The sequence below is a fragment of the Haliotis asinina genome, chromosome 14 (genome assembly GCF_037392515.1).
Source record: "Haliotis asinina isolate JCU_RB_2024 chromosome 14, JCU_Hal_asi_v2, whole genome shotgun sequence".
Classification (NCBI taxonomy): domain Eukaryota; kingdom Metazoa; phylum Mollusca; class Gastropoda; order Lepetellida; family Haliotidae; genus Haliotis; species Haliotis asinina.
Genome location: NC_090293.1, coordinates 26,915,884 through 26,939,920, shown reverse-complemented (window position 1 = coordinate 26,939,920; position 24,037 = coordinate 26,915,884). Strand labels below are relative to the sequence as shown.

The 24,037-nt window shown below is 40.4% G+C and overlaps 2 protein-coding genes across 2 annotated transcripts; one reads left to right on the top strand and one right to left on the bottom strand.

The window, feature by feature from the left end:
- Positions 1-169: 169 nt before the first annotated feature.
- LOC137261871 (uncharacterized) lies at positions 170-10,316 on the bottom strand. The gene is made up of 10 exons (XM_067799677.1): positions 10,251-10,316; positions 7,131-7,388; positions 6,600-6,614; positions 5,426-5,661; positions 4,472-4,652; positions 3,343-3,450; positions 2,685-2,820; positions 1,923-2,050; positions 1,363-1,624; positions 170-457 (listed from the first exon to the last, which is right to left on the bottom strand). The coding sequence occupies exons 1-10, from the start codon at positions 10,297-10,299 to the stop codon at positions 238-240; spliced, it is 1,593 nt and encodes a 530-aa protein (XP_067655778.1). The 5' UTR covers positions 10,300-10,316; the 3' UTR covers positions 170-237.
- Positions 10,317-18,189: 7,873 nt separating this feature from the next.
- LOC137260736 (egg-lysin-like) lies at positions 18,190-22,965 on the top strand. Its single transcript, XM_067798316.1, has 5 exons — positions 18,190-18,292; positions 19,726-19,816; positions 20,871-20,970; positions 21,680-21,821; positions 22,940-22,965. The coding sequence occupies exons 1-5, from the start codon at positions 18,190-18,192 to the stop codon at positions 22,963-22,965; spliced, it is 462 nt and encodes a 153-aa protein (XP_067654417.1).
- The last annotated feature ends 1,072 nt before the right edge of the window (positions 22,966-24,037 follow it).

Sequence of the window (24,037 nt, the reverse complement as noted above, 5' to 3'; positions counted from 1 at the left end):
ACCGCCATATGGCTGGAATATTGCTGAGTGTGGCATAAAACTAAACTCACTAACTCAACGGAAAGAAGGCCGAACAATATCACATTGGTTATTTCCTATGTTTTACACAGAAATTCCCCACGTAAGCGTGAGGGACCGGAGAATTCCTTCGCAAAGATAACTGCATTGATTCATTAGCTTCATTTATGGAACACGCAAAGTTGTGTCCAGAATTGGGCCCGCAGCTATGAAACACTTTTAGCCAACGATCGGCGCAGATGGGGTCGAGTGCTTGTCGGAAGTGGGACAAGGTCGAGTGGTCTGAGCGCTCCCCCAACAAGCTTCTGCCTTAGTTTGGAACTTGGCCACGGTGTACGACATGTACTGTTGGTAGGTGTCGGGAATGATTCTCAGATGTCGAAGACCAACGAGGGAGAGATTGTTGTCACGGATGAAGTCGCCAGTCCGAAACTTGCACCTGTACGTTGCAAAGTTTTGAGAGTAAGTGCAAGTTGTAGGGTGAGGTGAAATAGTTGGATATTGCATTCAAGATTACTGCACTCGCATAACGACGCGTACTGACAAGGCATAATAAACCAAGCATAATGTGAATTTCAAGAATAAGGAACCGCTACTACTGCTTGACAAGTATGAAATAGCCCCGACCTGACAAAAGACCCCAATTTGCATGTGTGGGAACGCCCTACAGAACATTGCATTTGAAACAAGAGGGAAACAGCGTGTCATCCAGATGTTGAAAAGTTCAATTTCATCGTGGGAATCGTGTCCTGATGGTGTCTTGCTGAACTAAATAGCTCTACCAGACACGTGTGAAACAGTAGCGGTATTGATTTCATGGCACGGTCAGCATGTATTGCACGTGCTTAATCGTCAATCTACCTGTAGCTACCAAGTGTATTCGTCCAGATTACTTTCCCCGCCTGCTTGTCACAAACTCGTTCACTGCCCTGGCTGATCTAATACTTGTCAAACAGTAGAAGCAGAACCTGCTTTTTCTGAAGGGACAAAACAGAGCACAGTTCGTGATACCTCTCTGTGCACGCAAGATTACCTACTGACAGATGAACAGTTTAATTCAGCGTGGAGGCTTGTTCATTATCATTACCAATACGTCTCAAAGTAGAACTAACAGGCGGGAGGATATAAATATTGGCATGCACTGTCAATTCAACCTTCTGCTTTGGGTGTTGCTGAGTGCGAGAGTGAGGGAGAGATAGGGAGTGAGTATGTTGTGTGTGATTGGGAATGTGTATCGGAGAGAGAGAGGGAGATCGAGAGTGCATGAAGACTTGAGAGCGTGGGAGAGTTGGAGGGGCAAAAGGACGATACTGAGAAGTAAAGTTAATGCGTATTTCATCGTACCTGAACTTGACTGTAGCACGGCAATTGGTTCCTGCGTAGGTCATCGGCGTTGTGGTGCTAATATGTGTCGTTTGCTCCAACAAGGCAAACAGGTAGAGCTGATTCAGCTTTGTTGTCATGGGTAGTAGCCACTTATACACCTCGTCACCGGAAGTGAGGTCAGTGCCCCGGATGTTGACGACCATCCAGTGGATGTAGGCGTTCTGTTTGGTGTGACCCAACTCGGGGGTAGGGTCGAACATTAGCAGGGTGTACTGCTTGTCTGGAAAGAAAACATTTTCATACTGAACAAACATTTGCACTAATTAGCCTATCAACACCCTCTGGGACAGTTACACTTTTTTCAGAAAGGTGAGTTAGTGGGTAGGTTTAGTTTTACGCCGCTTTTAGCAATATTCCAGCAATATCTCACGGCGGGGGGCACCATGAATGGGCTTCTTGTATTTATATGGGGTTTTCAGAAAGTTATTAGGTTTAGTTATTAATTTGATTAATTCTATAAGCCTCTATCTATCCATAAGTAATTATAACAAGATTACGCCTAAGAATGGTTCACTCACCTTTCAGCGTGATGGCAGGAGGAGCATACCGGAGCTCCGTGGGAACCAAATTTACTAATGGGGTGTTCCGGGCCTCCACGGCACCCAACAGATCCATGTTCCGGTAGTCCACGGTGATGTTGACGGGACTGGAACATGTGGGTGCGATATTTGTGTTTTTTATGTTCAATCTGGCATTTCATGGTATTCATTCAGCGAGGTAGTTTAGTGATTAAGGCGTTTGCCTGGTTCGATTCCCCACATGGCTTATGTTGGATTTTTAGCTCACGGCTATTCCAGCTTTATAAATAAGTCACCTGCAGGCAAATTCTTGACCAATCCTGTGATTGGCGTAATGAACATCGATCTACGCATTGGGAGTATACTGACTTCCGTGTATCTTAACAGATCATATATACCTAGACAGACTGAATTTGTGACATCATCTTCGGTTGTGCAGTGCATCATATACTATTCTGTTCTAGTGATTGAGTGAGTTTTGTTTTGTGCCACATTCAGCAATATTCCAGCTATGTGGCGACAGTCTGTATAAAATCGAGTCTGGACCAGATAATGCTGTGATCAACAGCATGAACATGAATCTACGCAAATGGGAACCAATGGCATGAGTCAACCAAGTCAGTGAGACTGCCCAATCAATCCTACGAGTCGTCTCTCACAACAAGCATGGGTTAATGTAGCTCAGTTCTAACCAGGATCTTCACGGATTGTTCTGTTCTATAACTACTGAGGTTGTTATATTGGGTATCTGGAGGGACCTACCCTCTCGAGTACAGAACGTCGCATGACCAGTAGCTGATAGCTGGTGCAGTAAAGGTAACGTCAATAGAGACACTGAGGTCGAAGGGCAGCGACAGAGACGGTAGTCCCCCTCGTTGACTGATATAGCTCGTTAACCCTGAAACGTGAGATATTAATTCATTGTTCATAAAGTGCCATCACAAATAAATAAGAAAACATGATATGCTGAACTAACTTGATTTCAAGGCATATTAAAACTTAATGTGCCGGAGAGAGTGATGTATTTATAAAATGACCTCATGAAAATTCACTAGCCCTCGGGACAGTGACTGTGGCGATTTAATGGCCCGACTGGATTTTTACTAGCCACGGGCTGGCGTGCCAGTGGCTATTTTGCACAGAGTTCGGTCGACTGCACATGATTCGACTTCAAGTTTTAAGCAATTTTGAAATTTTTAATCAATATTTTTCAAGAGTTAGTCAGGATGAAAGTCGCAAACTGAGATCGAAAAAGCTACTTTAAGACTGGCTGAGGTCAACTTTTTAAAGTTAGCAATAAATAAAATCTGAATTTTATCAGATTGTGAAAGATCTCAATTCTGAACCAAGGAGTTCCGTGATCTCGCAGTCATGGTCAGAATTTGTTAGAACATTTTTTGAAGATTTGAAGCCAGCTCACATTTGCCATAGTGGACAGGACACACGTTGAGGAAGCCAAGATTCCTGATATAGACGGCGGCGTACTCGTCGGTGTTGGCACGGAAGGTGTTGAAACCGTACGACTTCGCTGACAAGACACAAACAATGTATTTTCTGGCATTCATTTGTGAATCATTTTCAGTGAAAAACACTATCTCATCGTGAAAATATCCTATGAATTCGGTCGAGCACTCTGGGATATGTTTCTTGCACAACCTTGCTTAATAGCCCGCGCCCTCGGATGATAACCTCACTTGTTATTGCATGCCAGACCATATAATCACGTGACACAGAAGTACACCATCGAGTGCACCACCCACTCGAAACGAGAGTACATCACCCATATGACACAGGGGTATCACATCACCACGTGAAACAAGAGTACTTCATCACTTGACACAACGGTATAACATCACCCAAGTGACACATGTACAAGTGTAAATTAGATCACTCACGTGACACGGGAGTACATCACCCACATGACACAGGGGTATCACATCACCCACGTGAAACAAGAGTACTTCATCACCTGACACAACGGTATAACATCACCCACATGGCTCAAGAGTACTTTCACATGACACAGGAGTATAACATCATCCACGTGACACAACGGTATAACATCATCCACGTGACACGGGTATAACGTCACTCACGTGACACGGGTACAACATCATCCATATGACACAGGGGTACAACATCATCCACGTGACACGGGTATAACATCATCCACGTGACACAGGGGTACAACATCATCCACGTGACACAGGGGTATAACATCATCCACGTGACACAGGGGTACAACATCATCCACGTGACAGGGGTATAACGTCACTTTCTGAACGGGAGTTGCACTACTCTTAAACCTCAAGTCACGGAGTTACACTACAGAAAGATCTGACACAGATTTCTCCCGTAGAAAAGGAGTACAACATCAAATCAAGTCAATTAGGACTATGTCATAATTTCACTTGACACACCATACATTCACGCCCCACGGGGAAGTGGGGTAGCCAGCTGGTTAAAGCGTTGGCTCGTCACACCGAAGACAAGGTTTGAATCTCCACATGGTTACATTGTGTGAAGCCCATTTCACCCACGATACTCACATGACAAGGCCAGACGAGAGATCACATCTTCCATGTACACTGAATAGTCAGCGTCAAAGAGAGACGCGAAGATTTTGTTGACGTTGGCAACGTCGAGTGTCGTCGTCTGCTTCATCACAAGCCACACGTACGGGTTATCTCTTTTCACGGGTATCCTCGGGCCGGCATAGGGAGCGATCACCTGCAAGAAATGGCATTGTGTACACTGGATACTTTGTACATCAGTGATCACTAATACAAATCCGTGAAGATCCAGGTTGGAATTGGTCTCCAGTAACCCATGCTTGTCGTAAGAAGCGACTATCGGGATCGGGTGTCATCGTATTCCATAGAGCGTTGATGTGTAGATCAATGCTTTTGATGCTGATAACTGGATTGTAAGACCCGATTATTGACAGGCCGTGGTTATATAGCTGGGATATTTCTGAGTGCGGAGTTAAACAACAAACCAACCAACCACTTATATAAACGAGGATCTAAGAAAAAAGTAACCTAAAGTCTAGCCTGCCCCCGCGCCGTCCTATTCACCTTTTTTCCCAGTGCATTCATGCATGTAAGGCCAAAGCCCATAAACATTATACCAGTAAACTCACGTAGAAAAGAAACTATTGACCTGGTGCTTTGCGATCATCTTACAAAAATCAACGTAAAGAAATTTAGTTTGAAAGGTGTTCGTGACTTGAGAGTGTCACATACAGTGTACTTTTGTACCAGCGAGCGAAATAGAGTGTCCAAATTGCTAGCCAGTCGGACTAGCTATCCCTGAACGTTACAAGCCCACACAATAATTCACAAGCCCATATATGAATTTCGAAACTAGCCCCATGAAAACCGGGCTAGTGACGGTGGAGATTTAGTGGCCTGACCGGATTTTAACTAGCCACAGGCTAGTGGGCCAGTGACGTATCTATTGTACATCAGTTTGTTTAAAGGAATGTACACTTGTACACTTACATCTCCACCCTGCAGTCTGCCGCCCTTCACGTTGATGTACAAGGAATGCATGAAATACAAGCCAGCGTCGTACAGCATGACAGTGTAGAAGGCGTTTGCCTCCCCTGGCCACGTCACTTCCGGTTTCTCGCGCAGGTCGAATGGGGCATAGACGATGCTGCTTAGAGGGTTGATGGAGAATGATTTTGGGGTCGTCAATGGCGCTGCCACCATCTTGCTGCATCCTGGGTATACCCCTGTGTTGTATAGCATTGTTAATAACAGACAGCAATACTGGATTACCAAACACCTGTGTTGTATAGCATTGTTAATCACAGACAGCAATACTAGATTACCAAACACCCGTGTTGTACAGCATTGTTAATCACAGACAGCAATACTGGATTACTAAACACCTGTGTTGTATAGCATTGTTAATCACAGACAGCAATACTAGATTACCAAACACCTGTGTTGTATAGCATTGTAAATAACAGACAGCAATACTAGATTACCAAACACCTGTGTTGTATAGCATTGTAAATAACAGACAGCAATACTAGGTTACCAAACACCTGTGTTGTATAGCATTGTAAATAACAGACAGCAATACTAGATTACCAAACACCTGTGTTGTATAGCATTGTTAATCACAGACAGCAATACTAGATTACCAAACACCTGTGTTGTATAGCATTGTAAATAACAGACAGCAATACTAGATTACCAAACACCTGTGTTGTATAGCATTGTAAATAACAGACAGCAATACTAGGTTACCAAACACCTGTGTTGTATAGCATTGTGAATCACAGACAGCAATACTAGATTACTAAACACCTGTGTTGTATAGCATTGTAAATAACAGACAGCAATACTAGATTACCAAACACCTGTGTTGTATAGCATTGTAAATAACAGACAGCAATACTAGGTTACCAAACACCTGTGTTGTATAGCATTGTGAATCACAGACAGCAATACTAGATTACTAGACACCTGTGTTGTATAGCATTGTAAATCAATACCAGACTACTGAGCACCTACGTTGATTAGAATTGTTAATCACAGGTAGCAATACTGAACAACTGAATACCTCATAATTCCTCTTAACTTCAACCTTACAGACTGTTTGACCAGATCATAAAACAACAACAACAACAACAACAACAACAAAATACTGGGCAACACTCACGGTCTGATCCGTCTCCTGAAAGAGAAGAAAGACCATGATATAAGTAGTCATTCGTATATAACTCAAAATAATCCACCATCGGCGGTACAAGAGTAGAACAAAGAAGTACATACAAAATGTGCAAGGTGACTGATGATAGATCAGTTTATGTGTTTACAAACAGTCTTAATGAACTTGGATACATTTTTAAAAGTTCATATTTTACTTGAAAAAGTTGACGGTATTTTGACAAATTTGGTCAGGAACAATAAGCTTCTTTTAAAGATGATTTACGCATGTCTGAAAAATAATTACATTTTAATAAATAGTGGAACGCATCTCCAATCAAATGTGAATCACATACGGTATAAAATCTGTTTTCTTTGGTTAATTTTTCCATCTCCCAGTTTCTATTAGAAAGTCGAAGTTTATGGCAGCACCTTTTTTTTATGACAAACAACGGTTAACAAGATGCAGGTACAGGCGAGTCTGCGTCGTCGTCGTTGTAGCAGTAGTCATGGTAGCTATAACTGTCGTTGTCAAATTACATACCTGGCACTGTAAGTGTGTACGTGACGTTGACGACGAAGTCTACGCCGCTTGTGTCGGTGGCAGCGTCCCCCATCAGTCGTGTCAGGAGGGACGTGCGGGAGGGCTTCTTGTTTTGGCATAGCAACGTACCGTTCATTCCACGGGGACATGTGTACGTTGTCCCGAACCAGTAGGCCGAGGTGTTGACGTACAGAGACGTCATGGCCGCCAGACACGCAGCGTCATAATGGTCGCTGCACACGTCGTTGGCGTTAATACCTGGGTTTAAGTTGTATCATTAAAAGTGATGAAGATGGCGACGCTTACCACGAGTGTTGCCAGGGTGACACAGGTGTGAGTCATGTGGGTCATGAGTAAACATATTGGAAGTGAGTGAGTTAGTCATTCAGTAAACAATTCAGCTATATATCTCTAAATAATCGAGTCTCGTCCAGACAATCCAGTGATTAACAGTAGTGAGCATCGATCTATGCAAGTAGGATACAATGTCATGTGTCAACAGAGATGCAGATAAGGCGCGTATTTGCGTATTGTACTCCATAAAAATCACATTTACTCACTTAATTACAAATCTGGGAATACAAATAAATACATAAATAAATAAATAAATAAATAAATAAACAAATAAATACATACATAGATACATACATACATACATACATACATACATACATACATACATACATACATACATACATACATACATACATACATACATACATACATACATACATAAATAAATAAATAAATAAATAAATAAATAAATAAATAAATAAAAACACCATAAGAATCACTCAAAAACCAATAGGTCTACAATAACTTGTGTACTTTACTCAGTTAACTAAATTGGCTTGCGCACGATTCGTCCTGGTGGACAAACTCTACAACAGCATTAGCTAATGGTAAGTGATGCCTATATATACATATACTATTATAGCCGCAGCCACTGTCCGGGGCTTACTCTAATAGTCACATGACTTCCATGTTCAGCATTTAGAAATGGATGCCAAATGTTTGGCAATATGACAATTACTAAAAACTTTTAGTCTATATAGATATTTACCCAATAAGGATATGAAACTCAATTCTTTTAACTGGTGGGAGTATACAAAATGCTAGTTACTCCCAAAAAATGAAATTACTCATACATAAATAGATATAGGAGTAAATACCCAATTGCTTGAAAACGTATCTGGAGATCTGTGTCAGTCAAGTCAGCGAGCCTGACCACTCGATCCCGTTAGTCTCCTCTTACAAGCATGGATTGCTGAACACCCAGATATTCTCGGGTATAGTGGGTCGCGTCTAAGTGAATCAGTCTGGACAGCTGGTGCGTGCATGAGTGCGTGCGAGTACACAGCTGTAAGTCTAAGTGAAAAGTGCGGCTGGAAAAATCACAGATCTCGTTACAAATAAGGATGTTAAATAAACGCCATCTGCTTAAAGAATATGAAGGCAACATTGGGCACGGAGAGTCTTTGGATGGGTGACCGTGTTAGGCAGCTTGACTTTTGAGAATTCCTAGGTCTTCTGCCCTACCCCCAAAGAAGCACCTATGAGGTCACACCTTAGACACGTGACTTTAATCACAATATTCGAGTATATGTACAGGAAAACTGGATGAGGCAGTTTGATGATTTTTACCAGTCAGACAGATTACGGAAGACCCCCAATGACACTTCTGTATGCTGCAACACCAGCCAGCCATGACGGATAAAGTACGGTCAACCAAGGGGAGCTCCTTAACTTCTTTTGAGTAGTGTAGTAATGAACCTAACGACAACACACAAGACACCTTGAGGAGTTTCAGCTCTATAGCGACAGGGTCATGTCCTCGTTTCAAGTTGTCTGGCAAGTGTTTAAATAAATACTCTCAAACTGACTCAGGTCATGATAAACCCTAAGTCAGATCATACTTGCGATTACCAGGGTTTCGTCTCTAAACGATCAGTGCGTTACGATTGTCTATATTTCACTATAGGATTTACGACAGCCGGGGCGGTACTATAGATTTCCACAAAGCTAGATTTCCACGACTGGCATTAGTCTATGTTACACACTGGAGCTACGATCACATTAGCTGTACGACTGTAGTAGATATACATGGGAGTTACGATCACATTAGCTGTACGACTGTAGTAGATATACATGGGAGTTACGATCACATTAGCTGTACGACTGTAGTAGATATACATGGGAGTTACGATCACATTAGCTGTACGACTGTAGTAGATATACATGGGAGTTAAGGTCACATTAGCTGTACGACTGTAGTAGATATACATGGGAGTTAAGGTCACATTAGCTGTACGACTGTAGTAGATATACATGGGAGTTAAGGTCACATTAGCTGTACGACTGTAGTAGATATACATGGGAGTTACGATCACATTAGCTGTACGACTGTAGTAGATATACATGGGAGTTACGATCACATTTTCTCTACAACTGCTACAAGATTATCTTTTAAATGAGAGTTACGATCACCTGAGACCTGTCTGTCGTAGGTATGTGTTAAATAAGGGACGTTGGGTGGCCTTGTGGTTACAGTGTTCGCTCGTCACGCCGAAGACCGGGTCCGATTGCTCAGATGAGTACAATATGTGAAGCCGATATTGGTGTCTCCCGTAGTGATATTGCCGGAATATTGTTAAAAGCAGCTTAAAACCAAACTCACACACAATGCTAAACTATGAGTCTTACCTTCACCTTAGTATTTGTACTGTTATAAGCCTGTGCTATATGTTACGATGACGTTACGATGATATACGCCACGACGTAGGTCGTGTGTCGTAGGTCCGAGATTTCTTTGTTCAAACGCACCTTGATCCTTGTTAGTTGGCTCGAAACACTATCGGGAACTGGGCCCCGTTTCACAAAGCTCTCGTAAGTCTAAGATCTCGTAACTTTTCTCTTAGCGTTCGTACCTCCTATGTTACAGTATACGAGGTACGAATGCTTCGAGAATAGTTACGAGATCTTAGGGTTACGAGAGCTTTGTGAAACTTGGCCCTGGGGAGCCATATGTTCCCAGATCCACTATGGAATTAGATGAAGCTACTTTTTTAAAACATATTTTCAAAGTTACGACAAAGCACATGCGACGAGAACCATACTCACATATGACGACCGCCAGTAAGAGAGACAACAGGGTAGGTACTCCCTTCATGCTCGTGCCTTCAGTGTGTCTGTGTGGTACACTTATGTACATAGACTACATACGGGGTTAAGATGGCCTACATATTACCCTTTGTGATAAAAACCGTCTTAAGGATATGTGGATTTGCCGTGTTCATTCAATCTTTTTCAAGGTTTCGTTTTAAAAATACAGGGATAATGAGCGATGTTTCCGAAGTTACAGTAAAACTGGTTGTTATACGATGAAGGCGTATTAAATTGATTTAAACCTATAGAAATGTCACATGTATCGCATAATGCAAATTGATGGGTTTCTCAAGTTTGAAAATCAATCAATGTGCTTTGTCTCCGAAAACTGTTAGTCTGGTGGTTAAAGCGCGTTTGCTTGTCACGTGTATGGTTCTCCGCATAGGTACAATGTGTGAAGTCCATTTCTTGTGTCCTCCGCCGTGATATTGCTGGTATATTGCTAAATCGGTGTAAATATAAACTGAATCACTCACTAAATCTAATTGTGCATATCGTTACTATAGCCCTGTTCATATGTTGTGAAGTCAGATCCAGGTTGGACATCGTCAGTTTATGTATGTTACCTGTGTACTCGATGTACAGTATTCCAACTTGAACAAATAACGTTATTGCTCAACAGAACTATACATGTACCGTATGGTTGTCAGAAATGATCACCACTTTTGAATCATTTTTAGACAGATATTTTGGCTTGTTTGCATTTCTAAAACTTACTGTGAACTACACGACATAGTTAACCTGAGAACCAAACAATCAGTCCTTCCCCTCCGTTTCATGTTTTAGTACAGTCAACTCCGTTCACACTATTTCTCATTTGACTATTCTCTTGATCATAAAGTGAAATTCAAATTAAAAATTTCAAACTGACACCTTCTATGCGAAATACCTAGCTTTGCGGAGACGTTGATCGTCCTATGCGAAGGGGCGATAACTCTGGTTAGTAAACTCGGCACGAATTAGACTGGTTCCCCTGCCCTATTCCGCACTGCGCTATCGCTGCACTACTTTGTGCATTCGTAACTACTCGGGTCATTCCGGCAGGCCGGATGGCCTTCTTGCAGATTAGTAGTTAATATATACCTAAAGAGGCGAGTAGTTACGAATGTACTTTGTGTAGCCAGCTTGCTGAGCGTAGCATAGGCAGAGTACCAGTCTAGGCACGAATGAAATCACAGGATGCGACCTGTGAAAATATGATCAAATTAAATTATATGGGAAGTTATTAAACATACTACTAAACACTCCACACATGCATCAAAATTGTATAGCAGGTTCTAGCTCAGAACAACATTGCATAGCAACAGATGTAACTTGATCTACGCTGCATGTTTCCCTGACAAACCTATCCTTTGAAGTCGCACGAGCGAACTCCCGCTGATTTTTTGGAGGTTAGCGCTGATTGGTCGTAATAGGATGTACGTCATAGTAGTTAACCGTTACGGGTTCGGATTGCGCTGAGAAGACTAAAGAAGAAACGACGCACGCCGGCATCTTCTTTTGCCAAGCAGGCTTTCGAGAATCACGGAGAAAGGTAGATGATGCCCACTTGAGGCTTGGAATTTTGCTTTGATTGTTGTGATTCGTATTTAGGGACGTGTTAGTACACCTACAAAGTATCCAGTACCAATCCGCCATGTTTGTTTCATGCAAATCCGGGTGTCATGCTTCAAATAGCCCTACGAAAAGCAGCAGCTGTACGATGTATATATTGCGCAGAAGCTGAAACTAAGGCATTATAACAACATGTGACATTTAAAAAGAATATTCAATGCAGGTATGACTTCATGGGGCGTCAGGTTATAAATATCGAATATTGAGCATCAACGTTGCGTGTAAGCCTTCTCTCCATAGTGACGTCCAATGGAACACCTGTTGAGCAACAGTTCAACACCTTTTTCCAAAAAAATTGGAATCTGAAGAAAAAAACAGTATTTGTTTCAAATCGTGCTGGGCAATTTACTCGTAGGGAGGTGGATAGATTTTGCGAAAAAGACTTAGACATTGTTACCGTTTAAAGAGCTTTAGACCGATCCAGTCAGGGCCGATAAGCCGTCGACTTTCTGGCGGTAGGGCGGACAACCACTGGCTAATCACAATGGCGTCAGCGCCGGCGAAACTTTCGCTATTGAGGACGGTTTGGATGAATTCTGCTTGTGGTACTTTGGTATCCGTCGTTTGTGAGTGATTTATTTTTCATGGTATTTTATTTTTAACATAACTTTGTTGACAGATGGTATATTGGCGAGCGAAATGGAGTTACATGCCCGATGAAAACTCTTCCCGGCCAGTTGCTGCATGAGAGTAGGAAGCGTATTTTCTCTCGAACCAAATGATCTGTCTGACAATTCACGCCCGTCTGAGATACTAGCATGGGAAGGGTAGCTGAAATATGTTGTTCCTCTGAAATTCCCATCGTAATTTTACCAAAACCATGTACACAACATGTTAACGACGTTGATCGTTTCGTTATAGATCTATAAATAGATTGTCAACGCTGCTTCTGGTGCCTTTATTTCTTATGGGATGTTCAAAATTTACTTAAATTAATAATGTGACAACATGGGTTTCTACCTTTTAATGAAAAAGCAGAAAACGTATCCCCCACCCACTACTTAGTGCACTTTACTTGTCTCCACACACACACACACACTAATGCAAACAAAATCACATAATTATTCATAATTTATTAATTTATTATGTATTGTTTACCTTTCTACGTTTACTAAGGGATGCACCATACCTTAAGAACACATACCCTGCTATTATTGCCAATGATTTAATTATAATGGCAGTTCTAATGACTGTATTACTTTTATAATGCACTAATGAATCTCCCATACGTGTAGAAAAGTTATGTTGTAACAAAATTCAAAACAAATAATGTTCTCCTAGTTAAGAAATACAATTTATTCATTCCGTCTGTCCAGTATTCCAAAACAAAATTCAAAACAAATAATGTTCTCCTAGTTAAGAAATACAATTTATTCATTCCGTCTGTCCAGTATTCCAAAACAAAATTCAAAACAAATAATGTTCTCCTAGTTAAGAAATACAATTTATTCATTCCGTCTGTCCAGTATTCCAAAACGTCACTATTCTTCTCGCATTGTTTTGGTCTGGATCCAGAAAGACGATGGTAATTCAGTTCAACAGTTTTAACCCCCTGGATGCCACAGGGACATATATGTCCTTCCTCTACATACCACACTTGGAAGTCCAATAAAATACTAAATATACCACGCATATATAAATACTTCACAGTTTTGAATTCTGCGGAAAATTCCCAGTTTTTTTATACCATCCACTATTATCTCAGACCAAGCTTAAGTGCTTAAAATCGCCTTTCAAAATAGGCTTCATCGTATATGTCGCTATTTTTCAAACTGTACAAAATCGAGATTCACAGAATTATTTGCTATATGTTTTGAAATGTGAAAATGGGATAATTACTGGGAGTAATGAATTTCAAAAATAGCATATTAATGATCACTGATATCAAGTTTTCATGTAACCAGGAATGATAATTCTGAAACGTCACCGATGTACCCAGAATCGGTTGGATGTTTTCGAAAATACACTTACACGAACGCCGAAGTGCGCTTTCCGCCATATTGGATAGTGTTCACAAAATCACGTTTCAAGAAGGCCGGTATTCAGAAGCCTATTACATTATGTATACTTCATAGTTAGCTGCGACAAATGCATCACTGAATTCCCCAAGCGTCTTAGAATCAAATTGCAAATGGTCTTTGTCACCAATACCAACTGTCTAGACAAAATGAAACGAAATATACATTGTATGAAAACGAACGCTGTGCTCGAAAGACAGTACTGCTTGACTGAAATGTAAACAAAGAAAAAATCCAATTTTACACTGCGTAGCATTTTCGGAAATTTTCCAACATCCAGCCCTCTAATCATTGCTTACAATGGCTCAATACGCTTAGTATATTCGGGGGAAGAGTATCGTAGCAAAAAAAAAATAGCAAATTGAAAATAGATACAATGAAAGCATTTGGTAATTCATAAGAAACTGTCAAACGTTTAGTGCAGCGTGACGCCATGACTGACTCAAAATCACGCAGAACGACAACGGTACTTATCGGCATTTCTGGCTTCTTCCGTCATTTAAAATGTAAACGATAAGAACATATAACAATACACAGATAGTCAGAATAATTCTGATTACTTACATCTCACATTTATATACAAAAGATCCCTGAATCAAGCAAAAAGTCCTCGCAAAATCCTGCGTACCCTTCTCAGAGAAGCCGCCATTTTGAAAGAAATCGGTAGTGATGTCACACGTCAACATTGTTGCACATATTAGGCAATTACGTTGAGGTGAAGGTTGGTTGAACAAGAGTAAACACAATGCCCATACCATTCCGATTGCACTTTTAGTATTGTGATGTATATTTTGCGCATCGTTCCGATATTTTTTCATGAAACTGATTTCAGTATCTACATATATCCATGTTCAACACCATATCATGTGTGGATGTAAGGTATCCGTTTTTATTCTTTGAAAGCTTTTGATTGTTTGAATAATATTTACATGGGAAATTGCCTCAGTAAGTGTACTATACCACATTTTACGCCTCTACACAAGTGTTGGAAGATCACACGTAGCCATTACTGCAACATGTGATTTAGTTCCTGTGATGTGCAATATTCAATAGGTTGGGACAAATATTGAAGTTTCATATGAACAGGTTAATAAACAGCGATTTAATTCCAACTTATAAGTAAAACGGATAATATTAATGGAAATGATTTGTACATTTTATGAAATGTAGGGGCACTCATACTACTATTTAAAGGAATTGTCTTGTTCATTGTATTGGTTTGTGTCGTTTTTATAGACAAAACAATTATGAATATTAATTGAGTATGGGTGCGAGTTTGTCAAAACGTTTCATGATTCATTGTCATTGTTTTTCGATAATAAAGTCAGTTCAAATGCGATTAAAATATATCTGATGGCAGAATGTCTAACTCAAACAATATTTATACGAAAATTGTTAAAAATATATAAATCAGGTCATGTCTTAATTTGGGCAAGCCCAAAAGAAAAGTCTATTTCCTAATTGAATACTCAGTGAATATTCAGGTGTTGTGAAATTTTCATTTACGCTAAATTGATGCTAGGCAGGTGCGCGTGGTGCTGACAATAAGATATGTAGTAAAACCCTGTAATTGTTGATATATTCAGGACACTGTTTCAGTGATAAAACCATTCATTTTATATTTTGGCTAAAAAGTGTTGAATTCTGACACAGAAGCCGAGACCTTTTACACATTGAGTGGAAATTAGGTTAGATATATTACTAATCAGCAACCAGAGTAGTTTTTTTCCGACGTCACAAAATGCACAAAACATGCCGTGACGTCAACTAAAATGTCGCATTATTTTCAGTTATTTCATTACGTTTGAAAATGTGGCTGTTACTCCGTTAATAATGATGGAAAATTAATGACGTTATGCATTAGCACATACATCCATTCCATATACACTTATGTCGTTAAGATATCAAGCTGTATTTTCTTCGCTCACACTTTCCGTAAAGATGCCAAATTTAAAAAAAATCGTAGCAGAGTGCTTTTATTGGTGCACGATAAAAAACTGAGAAATTTACTGTTTTTGAACACTCAAAAGTTTTGGACAACTTTTAGCAGTGTCTTTTTCTCAAACCCCTGAGGTAGCCCCAATTATATTTATACCAACGGATAGGAAATTTAATATTCTACATTTCTGTATAATTTTATACTCGTCCGCAGATCCAGGAACACGCGAGCGCAAATCTCGCACAACGTTCACTTTTCAAACCTTATGAAAATGTGCGCCTGAAAAAAAACTCGGCATCCAGGGGGTTAAGGTCCCAAGTCTTTAAAGAAATTCCGAAATATTTAAGTCATTGTTTTAAAGACACTCGTTTGAAATACTTTTGATATTTTGGATAATGCGTGACAGACATCTGCTGACACTGTCCGTTTGAATAAAAATGTGTTGTTGCTCCTCAAATATTTTGCTCTAAATTACAGATTTTCGAAGCTCTCTTTGCGCTAAAATAGTCATAAGTTAATGTTAATGAATGGCCCTTATCACTATCTTAGCGCTAAGAGAGCTTAACAAATCTTGGCCCAGATAGTGTACTGCAGAGTTGGCCTTCAGATTGTGCTTTTTAAACTTGAAAAACCTAAAATGTGTGACAAATTTAAGAATATCTACGTGCGAATGCAACAATACCCACCACACTGTTCTTTAATGTAACACGTTTTGCTATTTTGGTCGACACTAACCTAAATAAGATCGCCGTCAGATTTGTTTACATTGTGTCACGGCTTTTTCAGCTCTATGGTCTACCAACTCAATGCCCAGTATTGACTGAAAACGTTAAACGATGCATCTGAAGCGATGCCTTCCAATTATACCATTCACATTCGCTATATCCATTATATATTGTTGCGATTTGATGTGTACCTTCAACAAAATCAGTGCGCCCAAGACAAAACAAATTGAGGCGAACCTCACGATCGGTTTAATGTCGACATCATCATTCACGAAACCTACGTCTGCTCGAAGGTGAGAATTTGCACGAATTTCCAACCCTTCGCACATGTGCAAAATCACAACCAATTAGATGACAACAAACAGCAGTTTAAGACTTCGCAAATGCAGTAAACACAGACAATCCTTGTAACTACAATGCTGGTTTTGCTTAACCCTGGAAATATGTCTGACAAATCCACGAAAGCGCACCCGGACTGCTGATTGGCCGAAACTGACACATGCGCCAGTTTTGATTGACAGACTGGATCGGTCTATAGTGGCGGATGGTATCCAGATTTTTTTACATCAACAGAATACCGATGCCAACATGTTTGTTCGATGCTTCTTATGTACACACTAGTATATTTTCTGCGGATCTATATAATTTTAAAAAACTGTACTGTCTTAGTGTGAACAAATAATTCACAGAGCTAAGAATAAATCGCTTACCTACAAAATGTGCTGCCATTGAAATATTTACATGACGTGACACACACACTCCCACAGAGGTTACTTGTCATATCTTCCTACGAACTGTTCTAATACGGCCATATTTCGCGGTTCTCATAAAATACCCAAGCGGCAAAAAATGGCAGCAGATTTATCTCCCTTTTTTTCTTTCCAATCAGAACACGTGTTACATCGACCTAGATTCAACTTGACAAATTCAAGCAATGTGGAGAAACAAATATGAGATGACTGAGTGCTGTCTAGAAGAAACATTTGAGTATCGCGCTTTGGAAGAGGTTCTAGTTTTCACGATGCATCCGGAAATTACCGAGATCTTGCGAACGATAACTTTTGAAACAAGGTCGCTGATTGTACTACTAAATCTGATTGCCTCCAATCACGAGTCTTGAACACTCGCACCATGAAAGGGTCGTATTAGAACAGAGGTTACGTAGGAAGATATGACAAGTAACCACTGTGGGAAGAGAATGGAGTGAGTGAGTGAGTTTAGTTTTACGCCGCACTCAGCAATATTCCAGCTATATGGCGGCGGTCTGTAAACAATCGAGTCTGGACCATAAAATCCAGTGATCAACAACATGAGCATCGATCTGCGCAATTGGGAACCGATGACAGGTGTCAACCAAGTCAGTGAACCTGACCACCCGATCCCGTTAGTCGCCTCTTATGACAAGCATAGACGCCTTTTATGGCAAGCATGGGTTGCTGAAGGCCTGCCCCCTTCTCCTCTCCTTTTCTCTCTCTCTCTCTCTCTTTCCAGTTATACTGCTGAAGGTGAAGTTTGGGAAAAAATGTTACACTGGACAACACTTTCCATTATGTATCAGACACTGTTTCTAAGAACATAATGTTCCTTTTAATTCTAGAATGAAGACTTTGGCGCTTGTCTTCATTTTGATGGTGGCACTAAGTGTGACGCATGGAAGATCAATCAAGGTCAGAAGGAGGTTACCAAAGGTCCCAAAGAAAAGTTAGTATTAATTTTCAATGTATGTTGATTAACACTACAATCCGGATGCTTGTCTTTCAGTAATGGAGTAAGTGGATCAGAAAACCAGTGGCTGACATTACGAGCATCCATCTTTGCATTTGGCGTACCATGACAGTTATTGTGAATGGGAGCTTTGACAATGGGCCATTTTCAGGAGTATTAGCCATTTTCTGAATTTAGAATGGACCACTGCCCTTGTATCAATAATAAAATTAAAACTAATGTCCAAAATGACACGTGGTGCCAGTTTTTCCCAGTCCTTTGAGATAACAAAACGAATCAACTCACTGAGACTGTAAACAGATATACACGTTTGGGTCTGTGGGATATTTTTCCACGAATTACGCATGAGTGGATATTTTTGGTGCTTTAGCAACATGATCAAAAATCACAATCAAAACTCTTTTTTCAATATATATGCTTTCGGTTTCGGAAATTAATCGAAAAACACCAGTTACCAACATTTTTACCTCAGTATAGTTGCTTGAATACTAGCACATCCCTTCGTGTACTTTTAAGTGTGTAGTGATGCATGTGAATCACCCCTTACTCTGACATTTCTTTTGTAAAGTGACAGAATTTTTATAGAGCGTTTGCTTAAGTAACGCGGATGGGAGTTATCGCCCCTTATGCTTCCGACATTTTTCAGGCTTTGGCTATGCCTATCATGACAGGAATCTGAAGCAATCAGTTGCTATGTTCAACACAGTATAAATATGTTGTGTTTACAGAGCAATGTGGATGTATTGTTTTATAAAGCATCAGTATGTTTTAAACTAGCAGGTCAGGTAATTCCAGGCAACAATTTATTGTGTTGTGAACGTTCTTGTTTTCATTTTGCTTTTACATGCTATATTAAGAGTTCCTGATACTCTTATTTGATACTTTGTGCAGATTTCTCTTCTATTTGCAAAACTTATAGGAATCATATTCTGATATAAGTCCATATTGTTCAATCATAACTATATATTGTGTCAATCATATTCTTCTCCATAATTAGACTTTTATAGGAACGTGACATGTTTAACAGGACATGGGACTTTGGTGAAGAAAAATTATACTAGTTCGGTTTTCTGATACATTTATATCTTTTTTCACCAAAGTTCTTCAGTGTCAGTGTTTTATATTAAATGCTGAGGAGTCCATGGGTGTAACTTTGTGTCACACTAAAGATGTGGGTTCGATTCCCCACATGGGTACAATGTGTGAAGCCCATTTCTGGTGTCCCTGTCGCGACGTAAAACTAAACTCATGAACTCCATATTAAATGAAATGAATAAACTTTAGACAAGTCATTTGCCACAGTGCACAGACAGCATACACAGTGAATGGTCATTTATTCAAGAGAGGATGCTTAGTGTTGCCTCCAATAATAAACAACCGCCTGTAACTAGCTGTGCATCCATTTACAGGCCAGTATGTCATGAAGACATGGATTATCCGCTACTTCGACTGGCAGCTGGATAGGTTCCTGAAAATGACAAAGGGGAGGTTTAAACTGACGTGAGTTATTTCATACTTTCCAAACTTTGGAAAACGAAAGTTCTAAGTGACTGACAGGTGGTCAAGCTCGCTGACATGGTTGGCATATCATGGCATGTCCTCTTCCTCCAATAGATTGATGCTCATGCTGTTGATCAGTGCATTGTCTGGTCCAATTAATATTGCTTGTTCACAGTTTTAACGCGAAGGATTGAGTAACCCCTACCCACTTTTAACAATATTACAAGGGATACCAGTATGCTTCACACATTGTACCTATGTAGGATATCAAATACCTTAACCAGGAGTCTACACCTGAGATATATGTTAACACTAATCGCCCAGTTTAGTATGTAAATCCCATGGCAACTGTTACCATGTTTTAATCTGCTTTGTAAAGAACTGGCCCCAGATTTTTAAAGCTCTCATAGGGCTAAGACTGTCATAAGTTAATGTTAAACTAAGGCACTTACCACTATCTCAGCGATAGTACAGCTTCAAAAATCTAGGCCCTGGGCTGTAGCATATCCTTGAGGTACTGTTCACTTGTCAGATGGAGACCGCGTTCGATTCCCCACATGGGTACAGTGATTGTGTGTGAAGCCCATTTCTGGTGTCCCCACAATGTTTATACTGGATAAAGCCACGTGAAGTAAAGTGTTGAAGGAAAGTCCAAAATTATGCCAGTGTGTGATATTTAGGGCGAAGCCTTGACTGATATCATGCTGAAGAACTACTAATCCTAACCTTGGAATCGAACCAGGATGATATCATCCCATCGAACCCCAATAGGTATGGAACAGCAATGTCCCTAACTTTGAATGAGTGAGTGAGTGAATCAGTTTTATTCTTCTTTTATCACTATTTCAGCAATATCACGGTGGGGGACACCAGAAATGGGCTTCACATATTGTATCCATGTGGAGAACCCTGGTGCAACGAGTGAACCTGCTACCTATCTATTAGCAGGTTGTAAAAATGTATTAAGATTTACAGTCACAGTTTTTATATTCCAGCCACACTAATATTCCCCAGCCTGAAGTATCCCTGAATATTTGTTTCTTATTAAACACAGCCCTACCCAAGTGAAGGTTCTTCGATATGTAAACAGACGTCAAATGGTGCGCAATTGCAGCTTCTACCAGAAATATGCCACTTTTTATCTATGGCGCAGGGTGAGTATGGTCTTGCTACAAATGTGAAGACCCGGTTTAGAATTGATTTTCAGTAACCCATGCTTGTGGTAAGACCCAACAAACAGAATTGGATGGTCAGGGTGGCTGACTTAGTTGACACGCCATTGTATCCCTCTTGGGTAGATCATGCTGATGCTGTTGATCACTGGATTGTCTGGTCCGGACTGGATGGTTTACAGAGCACTACCCTATAGCTGTATTATTGCTGAGTGCTGCCTAAAATGATGAATATGTGGGAGGTCAGTTGATCGTCAGAAATCGATGCTGAGCATAAGATGGGGCTAAAAACCAGTATTATATGTAAATGATTCCAATGTTAATGCTACCATATATGTGTGGATTGTTGCTCACAACATCATCCACCAGTTTACCTGTTCTTGACTCGTTCATTTCAGTGGTTTGTTGCCGAGCGTGCTGTTAAACTGAATACAAACCACTGTTAACTTTTAACTAACCAGTTTGGATAAAGTGTTTTACCCTGCTTGTAACAACATTACAGCAATATCAGTGTTGGGGACACAGGGAAAAGGCTTCACACACTGCATTTTTGGAGAATCAAACCGGAACTTTCACATTGATTAGTGGAAGATTTAACCAACTGTGCCGCCTTAAGTTCGTTAGAGGAACCTGATCAATAGAATGTTTTTCCTTCCACCTTGTTGTAACAGGATTCCAACTCCATTTTCAGCGTCGTCCATTAACTGAAAAGAACTACGCCGCTATGGGTCGATACATTGGCTTTCATGTACGCATGAGCCGGAAGTACTACCTGATGATAAAGGAAAAGAGGATCCCAAAGCTGACTAAATTCATGGAAAAGACACTAGCCAGTGAGTAATCAAAACTTGTTGGTATGTGTGCGTATAATCCATGAGATACCAAACTTGACACATTGCACACAAAGTGTAATAGTGATGAACACCTTGACTAACGCTTAATTTCTGAATATATGTAAATATGATAGTAACAAACAAACCCATTTAAACTAAAAAGGAGCCCCAGTTAGATAGTAACCTGAGAAAGGCTTGCTTCATTTAGGGCTTTAGCATTGCAGGAATGGCTAGGCAGCATGGAAAATAATGTCCTTCAAAGATTGAGAGACACACCAGTTCACCATCCACACTGGCACTGGAGACCCTAACAAAATGGGTGTATCCACACTTAATGTTTGTACAGTCTGTTTTAATGTGTTTGGTGTTTGGTTCCATTGACTATATAGCTGGACTTTGGTTAATTGTCATATGAAAGTACATGTGATCTCACCTTAGTCAGGTGTGTCTGTAAAAAGATTGCATCTGTTCACCCAACAGAAAATGGGTACCTGGTAGGATAGTTCATGTGACTACAAGGTTTTAGCGCCTCAGAAGGTTTGGTTTATCCGGGGTAATAATGAACTCTCTGCCCTGTCAGCATACTGTCCCTGTGGGTTTAGCGCAGTATAAATGGACTAATTAATTCCTAAGGAGTAAGAATTGAAACAATATGTGTAAGTCCTGAGGGACGTTTCGGAAAGCTATCGCAGGTCACGATTGGGCAACATTGTCTTACCAGGTAGGGCAACCATAGCTTTGTGAAACAGGCCCACGTGACATTCATCTGTCGCATAGCCCTATCCCTGTGCCAATTCTTACTATTTTGCCCTATAAATGGGGATAATCTACAACACTGTTCCAGTTTCCCTGGTATAATTAAGTATCCATGGGTACAGTAAAGTTGTCGACTCCCCACATGGGTACAATGTGTGAAGCCCATTTTCTGGCGTCCCCTTCCATGATATTGCTGGAATATAGTAAAGTATAGTAAAGTTGTCACCAATACCCAACAGTATATATCATTCATTGGACGATGTTTTGTTTTACAGTATAAATTAAGTATCCATGGATACAGTAAGGTTGTCAGCAATACCCAACAGTAAATATCATTCATTGGTCGATATTTTGATTTACAGAAAAACCTGGGGACATACAGTGCTAGACTTGCTGCCAAATGATGAGATAGCACATGCACTACCGGGCAGTGGCGCCATTACATAAGGGAACCAGTGGCAGACTTCACAACACCAAAATGGTGTATTTATTGGAAATAAAAGGAGCAATTGTGCCGAGTGTCGTTTGTCATGATAACTGTGGCATGCTTACAACCCTGTGTACTGAATGAACCCACGAATCCGTTAGTAAATAGCAAGATGGTGGTCACATGAATATAAGCAACCAGGTTGTTGTGTAGCAGCCTGCAGTATAATTTGCACAAAGTAGTGAAAGTACTATGACCATATATGCCTGTCTACCCAGCTGTGAGTGAGTATTACGTAAGGATGGAAAAGAGCGGCATGATCCTCAGGGAGTTGAGTTTGAAAAATACCATATCCTTACAGGATTCATGAATGCATTCAGAAATGCTTGTTTGAAGTGTGGGTTGAGGGATATCGAAAGAGATTTACTGAGGACTGATGCATTGAGATTGATATTTAAGATGGATGGGAAGTCAGATAATGAAGTTTATTAATTATGTCACTACATCTTATTCTCTCTTTCTTCCGATTTGTCAAATGACCCGAAAAGATTAGCTCGCGGTTTAGTCGCTATATGGCCCGGAAAGTGCAACCATCAACAGCATGAACATCGATCAGCAAGCAATGACGTGTCAGCGAACTAGACCACCCGATCCCCTTAGTCGCTTCTTACGATATGCATAGTACGCTTTTGTGGCAAGCAGGGGCGGCTGAAAACCTATTCTACCCCGGATTTTCAGGGGTCGTGAATGAATGTTCGCGCGTACTTACGTATGTACGTACGTATGCATGCATGCATGTAATATGTATGTGTATGTGCACTTTTGTCGGAAAACAGCGATATTTCCATTTGACCAAGCACAAAAGTGAAAATTTCATTTTAATTATTTCTCTTTGAGTTGAATACATGGTGTGCCACGCAACAGATCATGCAGCTATTATATACATTAATTCCAGGAGGATACATTGTCAAATATAGGTTGCAACATACACCGGTGGGTTCCCTCACTTGACAATACAATACTCCGATACGAT